The 23,888-nt window shown below is 41.3% G+C and overlaps 1 protein-coding gene across 2 annotated transcripts in view; it reads left to right on the top strand.

Moving 5' to 3' along the window:
• The window catches only part of LOC102520068 (24-hydroxycholesterol 7-alpha-hydroxylase), a 91,767-nt gene that overhangs the window by 5,493 nt on the left and 62,386 nt on the right, over positions 1-23,888 (top strand). Inside the window, exons 2-7 of one of the 2 annotated variants that reach the window (XM_006190722.3) lie at positions 2,712-2,847; positions 5,012-5,186; positions 6,638-6,787; positions 7,730-7,823; positions 13,340-13,447; positions 18,976-19,066. In XM_006190722.3, the coding sequence (XP_006190784.2) occupies positions 2,712-2,847; positions 5,012-5,186; positions 6,638-6,787; positions 7,730-7,823; positions 13,340-13,447; positions 18,976-19,066 (754 nt within the window). Of the gene's footprint in view, positions 1-2,711; positions 2,848-5,011; positions 5,187-6,637; positions 6,788-7,729; positions 7,824-13,336; positions 13,448-18,975; positions 19,067-23,888 lie in introns of both variants that reach the window. The other variant, XM_014564364.2, reaches the window with a different exon arrangement.

Raw genomic sequence — 23,888 nt, 5'->3', positions numbered from 1 at the left:
ATAAAGGGACTTGTACCCCATGACCAGGAGGGGTCTGTTCCAAGGATTCAAGGCTGAGTAAGCCACCATGTTAACAGGCTAAGAGGAAGAAGCATGTAATCGTACTAGTTGATGCAGAAAAAGCATTTCACAGATTTCAACACCCATTCATGATTGAAAAAAAAAACTCAGAAAATTAGTAAGAGAGGAGAACTTCACCTTGATAAAGAACACCTACAAAAATCCTACAGCTAATAGCAATCTTAAGGGTGAAAGACAAAATGCTTCATCTCTGGTTGGGAACAAGCAAGGAAGTCTGTTGTCACTACTCTTCCTCTCCACAGTGCTGAAAGTTCTACTGAGTGCAATAAAGCAAGAAAAAGAAATGAGACATACAGAAAGGAAGAAATGTCTGGTCTGTAGATGATGTGACTGTCTACTTAGAAAATCCCAAGGAATCTACAAAATAATCTCCTGGATATAAATGAGTTTTGCAGGATCTTAGGGTACAAAGCCAACAACTGTATTGCTCCAAGCTAACCATGAACATGTGGGAGTGGTTATTAAGAATGCAGTACCATTTACAAGGTCAAAAAAGCTTAATAAAAAATACATAAGCACCACGTCTACAACATCCCGTGTGTACTTGCCTTTACTTCGTAACACTCACAGTGCTGACACCGTATAGAAAGGAGAACAAAGGGAAAGCCAGTAAGACAGAGAACCATTGTTACAGAATTCATAACACTGCACAGGATCATTTGCACGGTGTAGTCTTTTCACAGTAAGTTACTTTCAGCAACGGTTCAATGTTTGACCTTGGCTGTTCTACACTGTGGCCCGAGTGCCTCTGCATGTCACAAAAGGCCACTCTCCTAGTGGACAGTTAAGAACTCTCATTTGAACAAAACTTCAGCAAACAATGAACATTACTCATCTTCATCTAAGTGTTAATTAACAAACAATTGTAGGTAGGCATGTTGGGAAGCAAGGTAGATGTCTGGATGTACTAATGGAAGAAATTAAGACTTTACCACCTGGGGGCTCCATGATCACTGGGCCCACAGTTGCACAGGAATGACCACGTGCCATTTCACACAGGTCTAGAAATGACTGTCATACTGAAATACTTAGAGCATAAATGATATTTTGAGATATTTATAATAGCTGTAATGGAATATTAAAAGTATGAGTGGTGGGTCTAAGAATATACATGTTGGATGTGGTGTGGGAAAGTCAGTGTGGCCACAGGAGGAAGCGAGAATGAGGCTTGGAAGGAAGATTATTATATTCACAGGTCCAAGACGGAGGTCACCGCATACCAGTCAGGGCCGTGCGGGGAGGCACCCTGTCGGTCAGGAGGCAGGAGATGGAAACAGGAGAAAGCCAGGCCAGAGCCTTATTTGGCCTCCTCTGGGAAGGCAAGGCCGGCCAGGTTACCCAATTTAGGATTGATGAGTTTGAATAATTTCCGAGGGCTTTGGGCTATCGGGGAGGTCTCTGGGTGCCTGGTACTCAGCCCAGGGGAGATGTTGGCTCGGTGGATGAGAGTTAGATGAGGAGTTAGTTGGGGGTGTAGACTCAAGACTGGTTGGTTTCCATAGGAAAGGCGTGCTCCTGGTTGGCTGAGCCCTCTGCTCTCTCGGAGACTCGGCTGGTCCCAGGAGGGCCGTCTCTACCCAGCAGTGAGGCCACCAAAGCCAAGCATCAAGAATAAGAAAATAGAGCTAATATAGTTGGCCGTACAATCACTGGATGCCAAATAGACACCAAATCTAAGCAAGTACAATTGGAACGGTCAGTTCTTTTGCTAACAGAGTCGTGGGTAAGACTGGTTTGTTGCCTCCATTCGTAATTGAAGAAAATGGTAAATGATAATTAGAAGTCAGTGAAAATAATGAGGTCCACAGGAAAGTCGTGGACTCCCTGAAATCAAACCCTGCACTAGAGGTTTGTAGACTCGTGGGAGTGATGTGCTAGAAAACTGACGGTGCAGGAGGGAGAAGGCGCACACGCACAGCAGAGAGAGCATGGCATCCACGATGCCCATGAAGGGGTGTGGGCCCCTCACGGGGGCAGGACCGCCGTCCGTGTCACCCGAGGGGAAGCATGGGGAGTGGGTACAAGTGGGTGCACATCTCTGTAAGACCTGGTGGTGAGAAGCTGGGATGCCTGCAGAGCAGGCGTGCGCTCTCAGAGGGCAGAGGGGTGGGCCCGGTATTCAGGCGAAAGAGTCATTTTGGAAAGCGAGGAAGCGAACGCGTTAGAGAATGTTGGGGGACTGCAGGACGTGGTTGAGTGACCACAGCTTCATGGCAAAATCAGTCAGCAGTTTACATCTTCTTCTTGAATAAAGTTGAGCTGTGGGTTGTTTATAACCTTACTGATACCTTGAAAACAGTGTTCAAATATCACTGTTTGATACCATTTCTAATTCTTTCTAATTATTACTTCATACCACCAGAAAGGAAGTTGCAAGCTAATAATAACATGATCCAAAGGAAGGTTAAGAACTTTGACAGAATAAATGAGGATTTATATTATTTAGATTTTGCATAACCATTCAAAATTAATAACTAATTACCATATATAATCATAGTTGTTTTTATCTTGACTATAACTTCAGTATTGGGGTTCTTGAGGAACACAGGCTTAAACACAACCCAGGGCCCAGTAAAGTGTTTATTTGAAATGCTTACTAATACGATCTGTATTGATATGTTTTCTTTCAGTACGGACCAATATTTACAGTCTGTGCTGTGGGCACCCGAATGACCTTCGTTACTGAAGAAGAGGGAATTAACGTGTTTCTAAAATCCAAAGAAGTAAATTTTGAACTAGCAGTGCAAGAGCCCATCTACCGTACAGGTAAACAACATTTGCAGGTCCCTCATTTGAAATTCAACATCAAAATCCAAGCGCATCTTCAGGCAATGACCACATCTTCACTCCTCTGTCAAGAATGATGCTGGCCCATTCTTTTATTATTAGGGTAGGGATAGAAGGGGAAAAGAGTATGTGATGAGTTTGGTCCCTGAAAAACAAGTTATTGGCAACCTCAGACATTTGGATCTCAGTTAGACACGTGTTAGAGATGAGGTCACCTCACTGAAGTTCCCTTTGGGAAATGTTGGAATCTGCATCCTGTTGGATATTTGGAATCTGTATCCAGCTCCCAAGATGTCACCAGGTCTGTTCTGCTGTGTACACAGCTCTGGGCTTGGCCACATGTTGCTCCTCTGCTCCCTGAACACTGAATTGCACCATTAAGTAAGCCCCCTGACCGTGGCACTTCCTGACAAGTCCATAGGGCTGGTAAGGTCAGTGGGGCTTGGCTTCATGTAATTGGTGCCCCTTCACTCCCCATCCTCCGGGACTGCTGGGCAGTACTCGTCAGCATGCTTCAGAGCGACCGTCCGCCTTTATTTCTTCTGCAGCTGCAAACACGCGTGCTGAGGCCATCTGTCCTCCCGAGAATGCGGAGCTGGTTCATCTTGTGCCAGGTTCTCTTCTCTGCCTTCACAGAGTGCTTGCCTCTGCCGTCCGTGGCTTCTTTCTCTTTGTTTCCCTCTCTGCTTCTTTCTTGAGTTCATTTTCATATAGCTTCTTGTGCATTTCTTGCTGTTGAGACAAGAAAGTTTGTTTGCACGGCTGTCAGTGATCCATAGCATGATTACTATTTCTCGTTGCCTGCGTGAAAAAAAATCACAGCCTGAGGGTTACGTTTTTGGACTATTTAGTGCTTCTTGGTATTTAGACTGTGGAATTCCAGATAAAAGAAGCATAAATATTTTGAAGGCTCTTGATCTGTAACTTGACATGTTTCTTCAGAAAAATATGCCAACTTAGCTATCAGGTGTAAGTAAGTGATCAAGTTTTTTCACCTCTGCCTCCCCTGGGGATTTTGTGCTTAAATATTTCTACTTAACAGATGAAATATGTTAATGTTTACTCTTTTTTTTTAACATTTTTTATTGAGTTATAATCATTTTACAATGTTGTGTCAAATTCCAGTGTAGAGCACAATTTTTCAGTTATACATGAACATATATATATTCATTGTCACATTTTTTTCTCTGTGAGCTACCATAAGATCTTGTATATATTTCCCTGTGTTATACAGTATAATCTTGCTTATCTATTCTACAATTTTGACTCTTGAGCCAGCTCTCCATTCCTCTCATATTGTCCCTTACCATACAGAAGATGTGGACTCAGGAAATGTAAAAATTATTCTAAGTTAACTTACACAGAATGTAACCTACACATAGTAGGATGATGAATATATGTTTTGAAAACCTCATATTGAAGACAATACAACAGGATTAAAGAAAAAATACAAAGAATAATGAATTTAAGGACTCAGACTGTTAGCACCCTGACCCAACCAGAAGTGTGTATCTTGAAAGGAGCACAGACACTAATAGAAAGGATACAGTGGCGCCAAAGCTACTCCTGGGGTTGGGAGATGCCTGCTGGTGGAAGTGATATTCACAGAGACACATGAAGGAGAAAAGAAATTAGCGGGAGAAATGTATGGCTTGTAGGTGTTGGGGTCCGGGGTGGGGATGGGATGAGGTTGGTCAAGTAGAAGTGTTCTGAGTGGATAGAATGGCTTCTGAAGATGGTGAGATGTGTAAAAAAGAGCGAGTGTTTTCAATTTACCTGCAATATATATTTGGAGGCAGAAGGGGCTGGAAATATTGGAGAGACAGAGAGATGGTAGAAGGCTTGTAAACGTTGTTAAAGATAGGAAGCCAAGGAAAAATTTTAAACATGGAAACAGAGTCACTAGCTTTGTGTTTCCCAGAGGCCTTCTTAATCACCCATCCCTTAAAGTGACTTAACCTGTAGGCTTTCTCTGTCTCACAGTCTGTGTTGAATCCTCACCCACCTTTATTTGCAGGAGGTGATTTGATGTCCTGGGTGAACTCTGACTGTAGCCCCTGCTGACCATTGAATAGTGAGGTATATGGATTGTTTGCTTCAAGGAATTGTTGCTTCTTTTGAAAATCGTTTTCTCTGTCTACAGCATCAATTCCAAAGAATATCTTTTTAAAACTGCATGAAAAACTTTATGTCATGCTGAAAGGGAAATTGGGGTCTTTCAGCTTGTATCAATTCACTGGACAACTGACTGAAGAATTACATGGACAACTGAAGGATTTAGGCACTCACGGGTCCAGGGACCTGAACAGCCTAGTCAGGTAAATAGATGCCTTATTATTTAACCTTGAGGTTTTTTGTTTTGAATAAAAGAACTTGATGCCTATACGTTGGACTTCAAAAATTATCTGGTAGATAAGTGAAGTCTACCTAACTAGGCAGTTAAAATTATATTAGTCTCTTAAATTCTAATTAATGGGCAATTTTCAGTTCACACTTCAATTTTAAGGTGAGCAAATAAGCCAGTAAAATCATTTGAACACATCTACAATAATTTCTCCCTCGTCGTCCCATACAGTTTTGTACTCCCTACGTGGATTTCCCTCTTATAATTGCCATGCATCCATCAGAATTTTGATTAAACATTGAATTTGTGATTATTAGAAGAGGACATGGAGAAGACAGGGAAGAGGACAGAATTAGAAAGTAGATGACCAGGGTCCAGGAGATGTTTGTGAGACTCGACAAGGTGGCTGGCGGGAAGTCACCATGGACTTCAGGGCTAAGCCCAGCATCCTTTGAGCAGGGAGGTGCTAAGAGGCAGGTGAGCCAGGCGAGGACAGTGGAGAGAGCCAAGTAGCCCTCAGCCGTGTTCTGTGGCTTTCCTGGACACACGCCTCGGGAGATTTGGTGAATTGAACTCACCAGTGAGGCACTTTTCTGTCTCAGTGGGATATGGGGATGCTGGAGGCAAGAATCAACGGTTCAGACTCATAAAACACAACAATGTTTAATATTTTGTTAGAAGTCCAGAAAGAGAGAGAGAAAAACAAAAATAAGGACAAAAACAAGCAACCAACCAAACTTTCAGCCTGCCTCATGTCTACAGCAAAACAAAGCACATTCTTGAATAACTTTGAAACCTTGGGGAAGGGAGATCCTAAGAAATTTCTGTAAGGAAGAGATGGTAAATAAAAATGGACTAAACAGTACTTAGTGTTACTAATCTAGGGCATGTTAACAGTCTCTGATACTCTCCTACATAAGCATAGCACAGTGAGCATCATACTCACTCGCGGGAACACTTATTAATGATAGATACTGTATTTCAGTGGGCAGTGGTTCAGATTTGTAGGAGCCTGTGAGATATTAGGAATTTGCTGACATTGCCCTTGATTCTTTGGGTATTTTTTTTTTTTTTGCTGCTTTCTAAAGAGATGGGTTGTATCTTAATTACTGTTATTATTTGCTAAATAAATGCTTTTTGCGGTTGTATCAAATCAGTCTATTTCTGTGTATCATCTCACGTCTGTCAGGATCTAACAATACTTGCTTGGAAAGCATTTAACAATCTTCAGATACATAAGACCACAATTTCAGTTACGCCTAAGTTATTTTGAGCATAGTAAGCAAGTATTAAAACCTCAAAGAATCTGTCACCTATTACTATCTGCCCCTAATACATAGCTATTAAATAATGCCTTCTTTTGTATCCTGCGCCGTTCTTCTTTGGCCATCACCTCTGACGTTTTACGTATTTCTGTCTTGGCAGGCAAATCCTTTACCCCGCCACAGTGAACGTGCTCTTTAAAAAAGGTTGGTTTCCCACAGACGAGAGAAAAATCAGGGAGTTCCATCAGCATTTTCAAGCTTATGATGAAGGTTTCCAGTACGGGTCCCAATTGCCAGAATGTCTCCTAAGGTAGAGAGTTGTTTTCCTGTGTTAATCCCCTGACCAGGCTCCTCTCAGCAGTTCCCCCATTTCTCTCACTCCCTTGTTCTGAGTAGTAGAAGTGGAAGGGATGGAAGTTCTTTCTTGTGACCAGTTTGGTGTGTGTGTTTGTGAGAGAGAGAGGGAACTGAGGGAGGACCTGAAGAAGAGAGATGGATTATTTCCATTTTGTTCTCATTTTGAGGAACAAAGGAGTTGGGGGAGAACGTGGCAATGAAGTGAAGCATTTACTTTGAGCCTTTTGTCCCGTGTACAGCTTACTGCTGTCACACTGACTGCTACAGCAAGGAACCCTGCTACGTGGTCAGGTGTGACCCAGGTCAGACTCAGACACTGTCCTTATCTCCCTGGGGCGAAAGCAGGTGTGGTCAAAAGGCACTTCTCAGAGTTGGCGCAGATAAAATTTATGAAAAGATTTGAATGCAAAGTAGCATGTGACTTTTTAATCTGTTGGCAGCTGGTCTTCAACGGTGATGGCCAGAAAAGATTAAAAAGCTCTTAGTCAGTTTGCTTTACTGGACTTAACCCAGCAGCGGTCCCCAGGCTAGTTTCCCATCCTCCTGCAACTGCCAACAGCCAGAGCAAACACAGACTAGACCAAGCAAGTCCTGAGCCCCGTTTCATGTTCTGGAGCTTTCCTGGACACAGCAGTCATTCAATGCCAGTGCTTTAAGACTTTTGCAAACATTTATTTGCAAAAGATCCTAAAACGCTGCTGCCTTGCCCCCTCATTTTTCCTTGTGGACTAATAAGTCTGAAGGTAGACTTCTTGTGAAATTCCGGCTGAAAATGAAGAAGATATTTTGGGGAAATAGTTAAAATTCCATAAGCATTGCCCCTTGTATGCTGTGAACTGTAACTCCTAAAGTGCTTTCAAATTAATTTATACACATATTTTTTTCTCTCACCTAGAAAATGGTCAAAATCCAAAAAGTGGCTTCTAGCGCTTTTTGAGAAAAACATTCCAGATATAAAAACACACAAATCTGCAAAAGACAATTCCCTGGTAAGTATTCCTTAGCTTTTTTTGCTAAAATACATGAGATGAAAACAGTAATAAATGACAATTGTTAAAGAAGTGTTTTTGCTGAAAATCATGAGATGAGTTGGATACCGTTTTTGTGCCAGGCACTGACTGTGTTGGACAGTTTGCATACATTATTTTATTTTTCCATCCTCACAACAGTGAGGTAGGTGTTAACCCTATTCTACATAAGAAAACGCTGAGGATACGGGCAACAAAATAAAAAATAGTCTGAGGGATTTTTTTAATTGATTTTTTAAAATTGATATGTTACACAGCGGTTGTGTCAGCAGCAACAGGTGGAGTTCCAGCAAATTAGGCTCGACAGAGTTAACTTTGTTCTTGAGGTCAGCACCGCTAATTGTTTCTTTCCTCAAATGCAAGGACGCAGTGTGGTATAATTTAGAAAGCAAGCTGAGGGGAGGGTATAGCTCAAGTGGTAGAGCGCATGCTTAACAAGAACAAGGTCCTGGGTTCAACCTCCAGTGCCTCCCCTAAAAGTAAGTAAACTTAATTACCTCCCCCCCCAAAAAAATTTCTTTTAATTAAAAAAATAATAATAAAAAGCAATGCAACAGATAAGCACTACTATATATAAAATAGATAAACAACAAGGACCTACTGTATAGCACAGGGAACTATATTCAATATCATGTAATAACCTATAATGGAAAAGAATCTGAAAAAGAATATACATATATATGTAAAACTGAATCACTCTGCAGGACACCTTAAACTAACACATTATAAATCAACTACAATATATATGGCGGCCATGTTACAAGAAAAAAAAAAAAAGCAAGGCTCTGAGAGTCAGGGTCCTAAGTGTCCCAGATCTGTGGTTCTCCATTCATTGGTCTCCTAGACCAGTGGTACCCATGTCACCTGGGAACCACTCAGTCAGAAACCCTGGGAGCCCAGCCATCTGTGGTTTAATACGCCTTCCAGGTGGTTCTGATGCTTGCTAATGAGTGGTCCTCAGCTCTGTCTGCTTATTAGAATATCTGAGCGCTTCTGAAAACTACCTGATTCTTCAGACTCACCCTCAGGGACTGGAATTCGTTTGGCCTGGGCTGCCCAGGCTCACATCCAGTCACCACGGCGTGCCCTCGGGCTTGGTACCCAACCTCTGGGCCTCATTTTCATCACCTACCTCGTAGAGTTGTGGGATTCAATGAGTTAACATTTGTAAAGTGCTTAGAACATAGTAAGGACACTCAGAGTTTGTCATCGTTCCTCTCACTGAAAAAAAATCACTTCATATCTTTTAGTATTTAAAGATTGCTTGCTTTTAGTTATGATAGCAAGTGTTGTCACAAACCACTCTGCTTAACCCTGGAAAGGAGGATAACTTTAGGGAAAAAGGAATGTGTGGGTGTTTCAGGCTCTCCCTCCCGAATGAAGGCAGTAGGTAGCTATGCTGGAGTGCCCTTCACTGACACACTGTCTCCACTCAGGATTCTGTTTTACAGACACGTCCAGACAAACACACATTTTTGTTTGTATTATTTTTCAGGATTTAGGGGTGAAGCCACATGTGTATAAAAGCTGCCCCTAAATAGATCTGTAACCTATGAGCCTAGAAAATAGGGTTTTTAATGCCCCAGTTACAACTCCCCACCGACAGTATTTCTCACATAGCATTTATTTTTCTTACTCGGAAGAAATGAGGCACTTTAATCATGTGCTCTAACTCCCTATTGGAATAAAGACAAAATTTGAAATTTGCTGTAACTAATCCAATGTTTGTGACTGGGGCAGAGTTCAGTCTGAATACTCATGAGCTGCGTAACTTCATTTTTTTTTTTAATGTTTTGTTCCTGTTTTCCTCCAGCAGTGTTCACACAGAGTTTATGTTTTTATACCCACATATAAAAAAAATGTGAGCTAAGAAGAAAATAAAAGATTCTGTTGTCTTTCACTGCCTAAGTAGATTTCAATGGCCTGGTTAAGCAAAAAGACCAGAAGATTTTTTTTTTGTCTTTTAAAAAATATTATACACACATTTTATCACATCATAATTTTATCACCTTTTAACATGAGCAGTTTCTCCCATGTTACCCTAGATGTATATTCAACTAGTAGTTTCATTTCAAGTTAATACTATACTGCAGAATAGCACATCAGAATGAAAGACATTTGTAGGATTTTTCATGAGCTTTAAGCTTTGTGCCATAAATTGTAAGCACGATAGAAACCAGGAGTAAATTAAATTTATACTCAAATTATTTTCAAATCTGCTAATCCATTATTACAAAAACAGTCACAATAAGACGGCCCTAAGGCTTATGAGGCGCTCACTCTGTGCTAGGCCCAGTGGTTACACATTTCACAAATTCATGGCTCACTTATTTTTCGCAACCGCTTTAATACCCAGATAACTGGGGATTAGAGCGATTAATCACTCTGGGAACATTACATGCCCTTGTAAGTAACAGCAACAGTCTCTCATCATACATTTTCTTTGGTTGTGATGTATTAGTTATTTTCCGTATTACAGGATCTGAAGCAAAACCCCTGCATTCTGGTGCAGTGCAGTTCTCTTAATCCCTGCTCCGTGGGAGTTAAGGGCTCTGTCTCTAAGGGGCAGAACAGCTGAGAGTGTGGGCTGGAGCCCGGGCCAGGCTCACAGGGTTCGAATCCCAGCCCACCCACCGACAAGCTACGTGTCCCTAGCAAAGTTCCCTGACTTAGTTGTGCTTCAACTTCCTCAGACGTAAAATGTCAAGGAAAGTAGAGCCACTCCTTGGAGTTGCGGTGAGGACCGAATACTTAAATACTTGCAAAGCACTTCAAACACTGCTTGGCCTCGAAAGCAGTGACTGGACATGAGCTACCATTATTTCTGTTGCCTAACGCGAGTCAGTTAAGATTCAAAGTGCACGAGTCACTTAATGAAAATGTTATGGTGTCTGAATTTCTGCCTCGTGGGGTTGACTGTTGGCAAAGGCAAATCTGGGAAACCTTTCAATGAAGGAAATGCTTTCAAGGAATGTGTGTCATGACCTGAAAGCAACCACAGTAGGTGGCCTCGGATGGGGCCCTGATCTGACCTGGGACCATCCATGTCACATGTCAGTGCTCTGCGTGGGTTTAGTGTGTCGCCGTATTTATAATGTACTGCCTTGGTGACTCCCTTACCCATGATGTGCAGACTGAGAATTTGCGTGGCAGGTGAGGGGTGGGGTTTTCTCCTGAACGCTTCAGAAATCTGTTTCCATGTTGCTTCCATTTTCTAAGAGTGGAGGTTTATTTATCCAAAAGAAATTTTTTTAAAGGTAACATTTGTCAAAATCGTAATATGTACTCAGTTTTAAGTATCTTACAGGTAGTAACTCATTTAATTCTCACACCAGTCCTCTGAGGTGGGTACTATATTACGACCACTCGATAGATGAGGAAATTGAGACACAGGGCTTAAAGTTAACTTGCCCAGGGTTACCTGGCTCGTGAACAACTAAGCCAGTTTCCAGTTCCACATCTTGGAAATTGCCACTTCATCCTCACACCAAGCAAAAATCTAAACAGACCGAGAAATCAGCTACTCTTCTTGGACAGAGAGGACAGAGGGCAGCCCCGAAGACTGGAGAGACCAACAGGCAAATACAGGGAGCTGACACTTCCCAGGGCAGAGACGGGAGGGTGGAGACGGCCGTGGGAACCTGCACCAGGGCAGGAAGACCCAAGCCGCAGTTTACGGACTGCCAGAGGCTCAGTGTGGACGATTCTCAGAGTTAAAAACTCCACAGGACACAGTCATGGTGGGGGAGGCCTCCACAGTCCTTGAAACTTACCTGCGGGAGCTGGGCCAGGTTCCCACAGTAAGTATCAGAGAAAAATCTCCTTGGGCTTCCCACAGGGGGCAGGGAAAAGGAACAAGTCTGAACACCAGAGCACTCCCTTCTCCTTAATCAGTCCTGCCCGCAGCGGAAACTAAACAGAGCTTAACCTGCTGGAGAATTATCAGAGCCTAACTGAGCCGGGTAAGGGAAGTGTCCAACTGCAGGCATCTCCAGCCATCCAGTCCCACCTAAGTGGGGAGAAAAAAAACCTGAGAAACACTTGTGAAGTTCACAGTCCGGAGGCACAGGCTCACAAAAAGACAGTGCTAATCACAGGGCTATTGAATGCTACCCTCCCCTCACACCTCACCCCCACATCTCTGAAGACCTATTTATAGCAGTTCCTTTTACCCAGCACTTGGCAGGCTATCAAGAGAAAATTACAAGGCGTAGCATAAGGCAAAACAAAACAAAACAACAACAACAACTATAACAACAACAACAACACGACTTGAAGAGACAAAGCAAGCACCAGAACCATACATGGCAGGGATGCTGGAGGGAGCAGACTGGGACTTTGAAACAGTTACGATTCATATGCTAATTACTTTAATGGATAAAGTAGACAGCACGCAAGGACAGGTGGACAGTGTAAGCAGAGAGATGGAAATCCTAAGAAAGAACCAAAATGAAATGCTAAATAGAGATAAAAAGAAACACACAGCAGAAATGAAGCATGCCCTTCATGGGCTTATTAGTAGACTGGACACAGCTGAGGAAAGATTCTCTGCACTAGAGGATGTGTTAGTGGGATCCTTGAAAAGAAAAAAGCAAAGAGAACAAAGACTGATAAAAAAAAACCGTACAGAAAGTGGTTACCTAACTACATCAGTAATCACTTTGAATGTCAGTGATCTAAATGCACTAATAAAAAGACAGATTGTCAGGGTGGATTAAAAATACTGACTATATGTTGTCTACAAGAAACTCACTTTCAATATAAAGACACTTTAATATAGATTAAAAGTAAATGGATGTAGAAAAAATATACCATGTGAACACCAGTCAAAAGAAAGTCGAAGCAGCTACATTACTTTCAGACGGAGCAGACAAAACCACGGCGAATGTGAAAACATCAGTGGTTGTTAGGGACGGTGGGGAGATAAACATGCAGAACCCAGAGGACTTTTTAGGACCATGGAATTACTCCATATGATATTGAAATGATCGTAGATGTCATCACGCATTGTCCAAACACATAGGTGTGAACTCCAAGGTAACTGTGGACTTTAGATGACTATGATGTATCAATGCAGTTTCATCCTCAGTTAAAAAAAAATGCACTATTCTGGTGAGTGATGTTGTTGGTAGGTAAGGCTGTGCATGTGTTGGGGTAAGGGTTATATGGCAAATCTCTGTACTTCCCCCTCAATTTTATTGTTAAACCTAAAACTGCTCTGAAAAATAGTCTTTGAAGAAAAAACGAAGCCAGGATTTGAACCAATGCAGGAAGAGCAATGAGCTCCGGTGACCCTACTCCTAATTTCCACACAACCTGTTAAATATGCAAATCCTTTAGCATGCCTGAACTGGCAATTGTAAGAATGGCAAAAATGTAGTATCTTTCTGATGAAAGAAAAATGCATGGTCTTTGTTTATTAACTTCAGGCTTTGTCACAGAGCCCTGGTCTGACAGTATTTATTTCTTTCAAGCAGACGGTAATGCAGGCGGTGCTGGATGTCTTAGAGATGGAAACAAATGAACAAAAGGGTCCCAACTATGGGCTGTTACTACTTTGGGCCTCTCTGTCCAATTCTGTCCCTGTAAGTATATTAGTAAAGGAAGGGTTGCATTTCTGTCTACTGTACTTTCAGGGTTTCCCTTCATTTTTCTTTATTTTTTTTTCAATCTTTCCACTTATTATGGGGAAGAAAAAGACATAATAGATTTGGTCTTCAGATAGAATAACAAAACCGAATGCCTAATAAGATCTGATAAGATCACATAGGAGGCGAGCAGAGAGCTGGAGTGTATTCTGTCCTCTGGAACGCAGCATGTCACGGGCAAAGGGAAAAGTTTGCTCTTTGGGGTCAGTTGCAACAACAGTTGTGTATGGAACACCCTCTGTGTTAGGCAACATGCTAAGTCCCGGTGTTGCAAAGACGAGTAAGTCTTGACCCCAGCCATTTATTGGAGAGAGAGTAGGTAAACGGATAGTTTCAGGAAGAACTGGGCTTTGAATCCAGATATCCCCAGCCATCACCATAGAGTCTCATGGAGGCAACTGAAACTCTCTGAGCCCCCACTTCCTTATTGGTTAAAAAAGGGGGGGATGATACAACTCTTAGTGTGTCCTAGACTTGGGTACTTAATAAGCGGTAAGCCTCACTTTTCTACGAGGTGGTTGTGAGGGTTCAAGGAGATAAACCTGGCTGCTCCCCAGTGAACATGAGTTTTTGTCTTCCGCTTGACCCAGTCTCCCTCTGGGCGCCATTCCTGTTTGGATTACTTGGCATCACGGTCCTGTAACCTACCCCGTGCATGGAGCTGGTGACACTGGAACTCACAACACTCCTAAAGAGAGTAGAGATTTTTGAGCCCTTTATTTTTAAAGCTGTCACGAACGAGAGTGAAGCCCTGAGATGTGTCTGGCACTTCGTGCTCCGTGCACGCTGCTTTCTTGCGTGAGGAGGGTCTCACATTCACTTAAGAGGCACTAATGTTATTTGAGAAATTAAAAGGGTAACCTTTTCATTTATTTGTTTTCTAGTAAACCAGAACATTCAACCCATCTCTAATGATAAATGTGGCTATTTTTCTTTTTTTTTCCCTAACAAATAGAAATAAGATGTGTGAAGTGTTATTTATTTCTCCTTCCTCTTGCGAAGCTTGTGGAAAGCTTTCTAAGTACAGATATTCTGGTTTCCTTTAACCCATTACAAACTAATTGAGTAAAGAGAGGAAACAGAAAATCCTGGCTTCCCTGCTCAAATGCATGTCAGCCACTAAAATAAGTATTTCATTTGGCGTGGGCAAGTAAAAATGGTCCAATCTTTTCCCCTAATATTATTTTCTAATTTTTATTTCATATACGATTTTCTTGGAAACTGATTAAGCAATAGCAAAATTAAAAAGAAAAAAAAAAAAAAAAACACCTCCCAAAGCAGGAACAAAACAGCCACTCCTGTCACAGGATTAATTCTCAAGATCTCATGAGAAAGGGACACAAAGCCCCGTTGATCTGACCCAGGGGAAGTCGGTTCTTTGGAATTTGTTCCTGGCACTGGTGTGAAAGAATCTAAATCATTGATTTCAGAAGGGATGTAGTGTCTGATGATTAGCAACAGTTCCATCTTGCTGGCTCTTCCTGACCCTCTACAGAGGCAGCTGGTGTGCGGGCAGAGATCCTGGAATGGCTTTAGAGTCAGGTCCAAAGCCACATCCCAGCACTGGGTGACACTGGGCCAACTGTTTAACTATGAGCCTCAGTGTCCTTATCTATAAAACAGGATTAATGTTACCTACTTCGTAGGATATTGTGAACATTTTGTATATATATATATATATATACGTATATTTTTTAAGAGAAGTAAGCCTTTACTTCCTTGTTTCACAAATAAAACTGAGTTGGCTGCAGCATTATATTCTTAAGAAGTGGAAACAGTCCCTAGTACAAAGTAGGTACTCAGTAAGTATTTGCTTTCCTTTCTTATAAAAAAGTTACACCATGGTTTCAATCAGAAATTACTTTCAATGGCCCACTAATAGAAAACTGCCTTGGCTTCCAAAACCTGACCTCTCAAGTGCCCAGGGGTGGGAGTGGCCACTGCTGTCCCCACTCCTGTGACCTCCCATCGCCGTCCGGAGAGCGGCTGGATGCCCTGCCAGAGTGCAGGTGGTGGGGCTGTCCTGTCCTGTGTGTAAGTCACATTCCTCTCCTTTCTTCCACCCTGTGCTCTGTCTCAAGACCCATGGAACTCAAGGCCTGGGACAGGGCGCCAGGAGGCTCTATTACGAGACCAAAGTCGGAGAACTTAAGTGGACCGACCCAAGATACTAACCATGATTTATGAAATTATTTCCATGGGAAAACCATTTCCGAGTTCCAAGAAATTCCTGACTGTGAAATGAACCTTTAAAGAACATTTCCCCCAAAACTAATCTCAAAACTGATGTTTTACCGTTTTTAAACACTCTTGAGTCATGACTGCCTCTCCCTTACCCCCACCCCACCCTCAGCTCCCCCGCCACACAGCATTTCTTGTCCGTACCATCAGTTGCCTGAACATTTAGCTCTTTTCCTCCTGTGTCAGTCTCACGTCCTCAGTTAGATGTGAAGGTTCTTTGTGCAGGTTGGATGTCTTATACAAATTTGTGTTTACATTGGCTGGTAGAAGACTATCTGGCCTGTGAATAAAGACTCCATCAATATTTGTTAAACCTTCCTTTGAATAAAGGATGCTGTGGGGCGTACTCAGTTCATCTTCTCCCTGACTCAGCCCACAGGGCTTTCCTCCCCGTCTCCTCTCACCTTTGTTCTTACCTCTCCAAGGCCATGGAAAGACACTGTGGTGGCTGCTTCTGGTCAGTGAGCCAGGTGGCCCTTCTCCTCTTTGCCCAGCCCTCACAGTGGTCTTGAGCCCACTGGCAAGATACTAATTGGTACTCATGGGAGCCATTTTTAACTCTTTTCCCAGATGTGATGAGCAAAGACCCCAAGGTCCCATATTCTTATTTGTTGATTCAGTGATGTACATAAACTTCTTATTTACTCTTTCCTCTTTTATATGCCTATTCCTTTCAAAAGAGTCATTCTTTTCATTAAAAAAATTTTAAGTAGAAAATAATATAGATTTTTAGAAGAGAAATCTGTAAAGGAGCCATCAAAACAGTAACTAACACCATTGGGCGGTCATTTACACTTTAGCTGACTTCCTTGAGTTTGCCATAAAAATAAGCATTTCCCAATTTTAGTGAATCTCTAAAACTCTAATCAAACACGTGAAACTCCGAGCCCCCCTGTTGTGTCACTGAAAATCTGTGTACTGTCACTAAGGTTTATTTTTCCCACGCATGAGCTCTTGACTCTAAATAAGATGGATTGAGCGTGGAGTGGTTATTAATTAAAGTCAACAACTCAGCACTTCCGCCTGTAGATGCTATAGAAAGAGCCCGAGAGGGGAGACCAGGGGGAGAGAGCTCTCGGAGCGTATCTCTTCAGCAGAAATGGATTAGATGGTCTCTAGGTTTAGTCTTTCCTAATCTGGATAATGCCAGAGAGAGTGGGTCTCAGGACCGTGGAGGCGCTGGTGCTGCCGTTCACTTAATTCATGTAAATGGCACCATGCTTATCCCTGCCATATCAGTTTAAGGTCACCAGGAGGAAAACACTGAACACTACTGAATTTGGCTCTCTCCGCTCACTTCCTTACGGGTGACTGCTCTTCCTCTTTTGACCACAGGGGGGAGCGCTGGGATTATTTAAAGTACTTAACGTTCCCTCCCCAAAGAGAAGAAGGCAAGTTACACCAAAAATGTTGGCTGAGCCTCTTCAGAACTGATTTTCTTAGGTGAAATTTCTCTCACAATACATGTTTACAGAAGGAAAAATGAAAGGGAAACCCAAGCTTCTTTTAATGATTTAATGCATGTTGCCTTTAATGTGTAACCTAAAAGTAGAAGCAAAAACATCTACCTGAGTTAGTGGAAAGTTAATTTCTTTTTAAGGAAGGATAGTTTGTTGACAATCCTGTGTTAGTCTCAGATGCACAGCATAGAGATTCAGTATTTTTGCAGATTATACCCCATTGTAGGTTATTCCAAGATACTGTATATAATTCCCTGGGCTGTATATACAGTATATCCTTGCTGCTTATCTATTTTTTTTTAATATAGGAGTTTGTATCTGTTAATCCCAGACCCCTAATTTGTCCCTCCCCTCTTCTCTCCCCGTTTGGTAACCACAAGTTTGTTTTCTGGATCAGAGTCTGTTTCTGTTTTGCTTGTACATTCATTTGTATTATTCTTCAGGCTCCACACATTTGTATTATTCTTCAGGCGCCACATGTAAGTGACATCATATAGTGTTTGTTTTTCTGTGTCTGACTTATTTCACTAAGCATAATATTCTCTAAGTTTATTCATGTTGCTGCAAATGGCAGTATTTCATTCTTTTTTGTGGTTGAGTAATATTCCATTTTACACACACACACCACATCTTCTTAATCCAATCATATGTTGTTGGGTGCTTGGGTTGCTTCCAAGTCTTAATTATTATAAGTAGTGCTGCTGTGAATATTGGGGTGCATGTATCTTTTCAAATTAATGTTTTTGTGTTTTTTGAATATATACCCAGGAGGGGAATTGCTGGATCAAATGGTAGTTCTGTTTCTAGTTTTTTAAAGGAGCCTCCATACTGTTCTCCACAGTGGCTGCACCAACAGTTTACAGGGTTTATATTCCCTTGGGAGGGAATTTATATTCCCACCAACAGTGTACGTGGGTTCCCTTTTCTCCACATCCTCACCAGCACCTGTTATTTGTAGACTTTTTGATGATGGCCACTCTAACTGGTATGAGGTGATACTTCATTGTGGTTTTGATTTGCATTTCTCCAATAATTAGTGATCTTGAGCATCTTTTCATGTGTCTGTTGGCCATCTGGATGTCTTTGATGTGTAGCAGTATAATTTTATCTTATAATACAACAGTGAGGAAAGATAGGAAATAATTCTGATTGGTCTAGAGTGAGAACTTGAACACATGCTCTGTTCAGTGATACCCTGGGAACTTGCAAGCATGTCCAGTTGGGTGTGAAAGGACCCTATTTTTGATATTGAGTACTCTCATAATTTAGTTTATGAGATTTTAGGGATAGTTTCTGGGACTTATTTAAAATTGCCATGTTTCATATGCAGAATATATGATTTGTTGGTTTATTTGTATTGTGAGGAAATTAAATCTTGAAAAATATCTTGGTTTTGGATTAACATTCCTATGTGTCATAATTTGTTGTTTCTAAATGCCTACTGTGTGCCTATGTAACATTTTATATTGCTTATTAGTAAAATTTAAAAATCCTGCTTTTCCCATTTTTAGTGAAGATAGTTTAATCTATAAAAACAATATGGTGAAACTATAGTAACAGAATAAAATTATAAATTTGACTCCTTGGAGATAACATCTCTTTTGTTCATAAAATCTACTTGTTTTCAAAGATGCTCTTTACTAACATGCTTTTAAACTTAATGTAAATATTTTCTGTTTCTTTTAGATGTTTGTGGCTAATACTAGGTCTGGTTTTGCTCACTTTCAACGCTTACATTTTTTGACATACGTTTTTCTTTTTAAGGTTACGTTTTGGACACTTGGGTTTGTCCTCTCTCATCCCAGTATCCACAGGACCATTATGGAAGGCATATCATCTGTGTTTGGCACAGCAGGTACTAAAACCAAATTAAAATGCATAATTGAAGAGACATCTAATAATGTGTGCTTGTCACATGTTGTGGGCAAAGTTAAATGCCCGTAATTTTACAGAGTTTCAAAATAGTCCAAATTGAACATAATTTGTTATGTGTTTCAGGATGTAAACTGATCAGGTAGAATCCTAGAATTTAATTACTGTTGAGGATTTTGGATTTCATCTAGTCCAACTCCCTTATTTTCCAAATGGTGAAATAGATCATGATTTGCCCAACTTCCTTACTTAAACATAAAAACATATAATTCACAGGGTGTTTCTTCTAATCTCTTGACCCCTCACCTCAATTGAGCTACAAGACCATAGTTTTGGAATTCAGGATTTTCCAGATTTTATAAAAGTAATATGGTGCACATTCTATATATTTCTTAACAGTACTAATAGGGTGTATGGCTGTGAGGTAAGGCTATACCACCAAAGGGATTATTTTAAAAGTTACAGTTGTTAGAGGTTTTGGGGGTTGAAACTGCAAGTACAGATTGCTATCTTGCCCTTTTTGGTTCAGATTTGGGCTCTTAAGTTGTCATCTGTTTCAAAAAAGAGAAATAAGCTTGAATGGGGAGGGTTCCATTACTTGTTTATTCAGCATAATTTGACCTGTTTGGGGGTAGATATAAAAAAACCTGTAAAATGTCAAAGTATGTATTCTGAAATAGAATACAATAAATAACTTGGTTTTGTTGGAAGAATACAATATAATGGGAACACAAAATGTATGATGCCAATTAACAGTTATCCCTTCTCCCCTTCATGATTGATGAAAATAGTTTATTTGGATTTTTAATTTGATTTTGCCTGCTTCTTATCGAGTTAAACCGACATTCAAATTGGCATGACCAACGTGAATATTGAAACCATGAGGTGAATCAGTAGATGCTAGACTGTATTTCCTAGAAACAGTGAGCATGAGAACCATCGAGCACCGACAATGCTAGCCGGTTAGATTCTGGAGATACATTGGTGGTCGAAAGAGATGATGACCTGCCTTTATGGGGCTTACGTCTACAAAGCTCATGGAAATGTGCACGCCTGCATGCCTGCACGTGACAAAGGGAACGCGTCCTCGATCGTCACACACTCACCTTTATCTTACCAGAAATAAAAAGGTAGGGACGGGGGTGTCTGGGATAATGTAGGGAGCCTATTTGGCCCAAAGGCCACAACAAAAGTGTTACATTAATTGAAATTTCTACTGTGCTTGAATCGTGAGCTACTCAACACAGTTCTGATGGAGAAAGACAATGCGTTTTCTCTTTTTCTATGTTCTTGTTTATTTTTGAAACCTGTTATTCTCCTCTGACAGAAAACATGTTGAACAGTGGTGCCAGTGTGCCAGCTATGCTCTCAGTGCTTTCAGTTTATGAGACTTGTAGAACTGAAATCAGTTTAGAATATATCAAACTGTTTTTGCCATGCTTATACAGAAGCAGTTCAGGTCAATTCATGCAAATGATGCATCAGCTCAAGAACTGAGATGTTGTGGGAGGATGCCCTTTGGAGGCTGATACCGAGGAAGATACCCATGTTCCCATAAGAAAGATGCTGTCAGAGAAAGAACAGTGAAGTGCATAACATAAGAATCTGACTCAGGACGGCCATTCTCCCTTTCTTATGCTCTTTTCCATCACAAGATTACCTTTTCCTTCTTTGGAGATGTCCTCTGTGAATTTCCAACTCCGCATCTCTCTCGCCTCAACACTTACCACTAGAGGCCATCCCAGGCACTTTACCCAACTTTCCTGTAAAATGGGTCTTAGGGTAAAAGCTGCTACTGAATATTTGGTCCTTTGTGTCTGACTTCTTTCACTTAGCATAATGTTATATTTATATGATGATGTTTTACATTAATTGATTTTCAAGTATTGAACCACCCTTGCATTCCAAGGATATGTCTTTAGTCATGGTATATAATTCATATAAAACATAAGATTTTTACATATGTTGCTGGATTCAATCTGTTAGTACTTTGTTGAAGAATTTTGCATCTATATTAATAAGTTATATTGATCTATAGTTTTCTTTCTTATGAGAAAACTGGTTTTGGTATTAGAGCAATTCTGGCTTTATAGAATGCCTTCTGAAGCATTCCCTCCTCTTCTGTTTTTTGGAAGAGTTTGCGAAGAATTGATGTTAATTCTTCTGTAACCACATGGTAGAATTCACCCAGTGAAGTGATCTGGTCCAGAAATTTTCTTTTGGATAAATTTTTTTGATTCATTTCATTTCTCCACTTGTTAAAGTTCTCTCCAGATTATGTATTTCTTCTTTTTAAAATTTGAGCTATAGCTGACATATAACATTGTATTACAAAATTTTCATTGGAAGAGTCAGAAATTTGATTCATGACTTTCAATCCTGTCACTCACTAATTGTGTGACTTTGGATAAAAGAGAAAATTTACTCAGAGCCAACCAGTTGTTTTCTGATTTAGCAGCAATTCCAACTGGGGACATACCAACACTGTCAAGTGACCAGATGCTACCCTACATGGTGACACTGACTCAGTGGCTACACTCACCATGCACTGATCTCTGCTCGTAATTATAAACAAGCATAAAAAGTAGCAGAATGATAAATGAGGCCCAGATCCTATGGCAATGTTCTTGGCAAATTCCATGTTGTTTGCATTATTTTAATCGGTTCATCAGTGTTACTTCATTGCATTTCAGCATTTTCATTTATTCTTGAAATCTTCTGTGTAGTCACCTCTTACCCATATTACAACACATATGCAACTTTTATCCACTTGGATGTGTCCCAGTACCATCTTGCTAACCTATAACAACATTCTTGGAAGACTCCATCATGGCGCATCAGAAGCCTGAGTCCCTCCAGCTGACTGGAGTCGCTCACTCTCGTTACCCCTCCGCAGCCTGCCAGGGCTCCATGGCTGATAGCTGGAGTTGTGTCTGTGATAGATTCTTGGCCCTTATGCTGCACATCGACCAGAATATTGAGGAAAGAGACCAAGTAGCAGAGCCAAGGCCACTCCCATGGAGCTATGAGTGCAGGAAAGTTATTTTATTTAAAAAAAATTCTCTCCACTCCCACTGTCAGCTTAACAATATGAACCCAATATCGAGATTTTGGAGGCAATAGCATATCATACAGGAAATTTCTTACATAGCCTCTTTTCCTTTTGCCAGCCCAGCTTTTAAAAATCCTAGAATGGACCAGAAAACGTTAAATTATGCCAGAGCTTTTCACAAACTTACTTCTTATTCATCGACCTTGAAGAACACATGTAGATTACCTAAGAAAGTATTTATAAATGCAGGAGATTTTATTCGAAATCCCCTCCAAACAGACAGTTTTGTTGTCTTCTTTCCCCCTTGGCCTTAAAGAGCAAGATGGCGTCATTTTGAAGCCTGCAACTTGCTGCTTTCCAAGCCGCTAATCCAGGCACAAAGACCAAGGTGAAACTTGCACGTGTGACATCTGGCCCGTGAGGGATTTCCCAGGAGGCTGCATTTCCTCCACCGTCTTCTGCCCCTGTTACCTGGAGTGTGTCTTGTGACACTGTTCAAGTCAGGAGATGTGGTGCGAGGTCCTGCTCTCCTCATGCGCTGCCTGGCCTCGGCAGGTGGGGAGGGATGCCTCCGAGGGCTGCAGGTTATTTACGAGCTTGGGGACAGGCCCTGCTCTGGCACTTCTCATGTTACTGAGCCTTACACTGTCTCACCCCAGAGTAGCACTGCTTATCTGCTTTATTTATTCTCTGCATTCTTCATTTGGACACAGTTCTTTTTTCAGAGTGTTCTGCTGGAGAATTATTCAGGCATTTGGATAATTTTTTTGCCCTCTTTAGAAAACACTGAGATAAAGGCATTCAAGCCAGGTCAGCATCTCTCCAGAGAACACAGTCTAAAAATTGAGCATCGCTATGCAGAGTTTATAAAGAAAATTTTAGATCAAAATTGACTTTTACCTTTTAATATCTACCCACTGTTGTCTTGTCTCTTCAATGTCACTACCTTTTATTTATTATGTCCTTTATTCCTTGAAAAAAGCATAGCTGTGAAGAAGGCTTCATTTTATATTCCAGTAAATATAGGAATTGATAACCTCTGTTTAATACATGAAAGAAATATTTCTGCAAATAACATAAGGTATTATTTTTTCAGAAGAGAATCTTATTTGGTTGACTTGGTGTAGTGGCATTAAACTTTTCTTTAAATGACAGTGAGATTTGGTATATTTTTATATGTGCATGTACAGATGGAAGAAAGGGTAGGGAGGGTCAGTCTTTTGACTCTTGACTCCTTATCTGCCCTCTGTCTTAATAACCTGCTCTAAGCACTGCTGCAGTCCTTGGTAGCTTTCTCAATTCATCGTTATCACTGCCTCTTTCATTCTTGGTCTGTAGTTGTGAACATCAGACTGAAGCCGCTGAGCAGAGTCTACCTCCAAACGGTTATTGCTTAGAATTTTTCAATAGGTGTCAAGCAGAATACCGTGGGCTGGTTACCAAATCCCAGGGGAGGATTCCAAACACTCCTGCCCACTATGTCTCGGTATCGGAGTTGCCAAGGGACACACAGTGCCATCCAGCGCGGGATGGAGCAATGCTGTTTTCACATAGAGAAGAAACAGAGCAAGACCTATGGCCGAAGGAGGGAAACTGGCCCCTGCGCACCCCTCTCATCCCACAGGGGAAGGAACCCTGTCCTTCCCTTGGAGGACAGCTGTCACAGTGTGGTGGGACGGGTGCCATATTCTGCGCACACTTTAAGCTGAGACAAGAGTACTCACAGCCCCTGAAGCAAGGAAAGAGGTTCCCA

Source organism: Camelus ferus, chromosome 20 (assembly GCF_009834535.1).
Source record: "Camelus ferus isolate YT-003-E chromosome 20, BCGSAC_Cfer_1.0, whole genome shotgun sequence".
NCBI classification, from domain to species: Eukaryota; Metazoa; Chordata; class Mammalia; order Artiodactyla; family Camelidae; genus Camelus; species Camelus ferus.
Note: the sequence above shows the minus strand (reverse complement) of the source record. Positions and strands in the feature narration are given on the sequence as shown.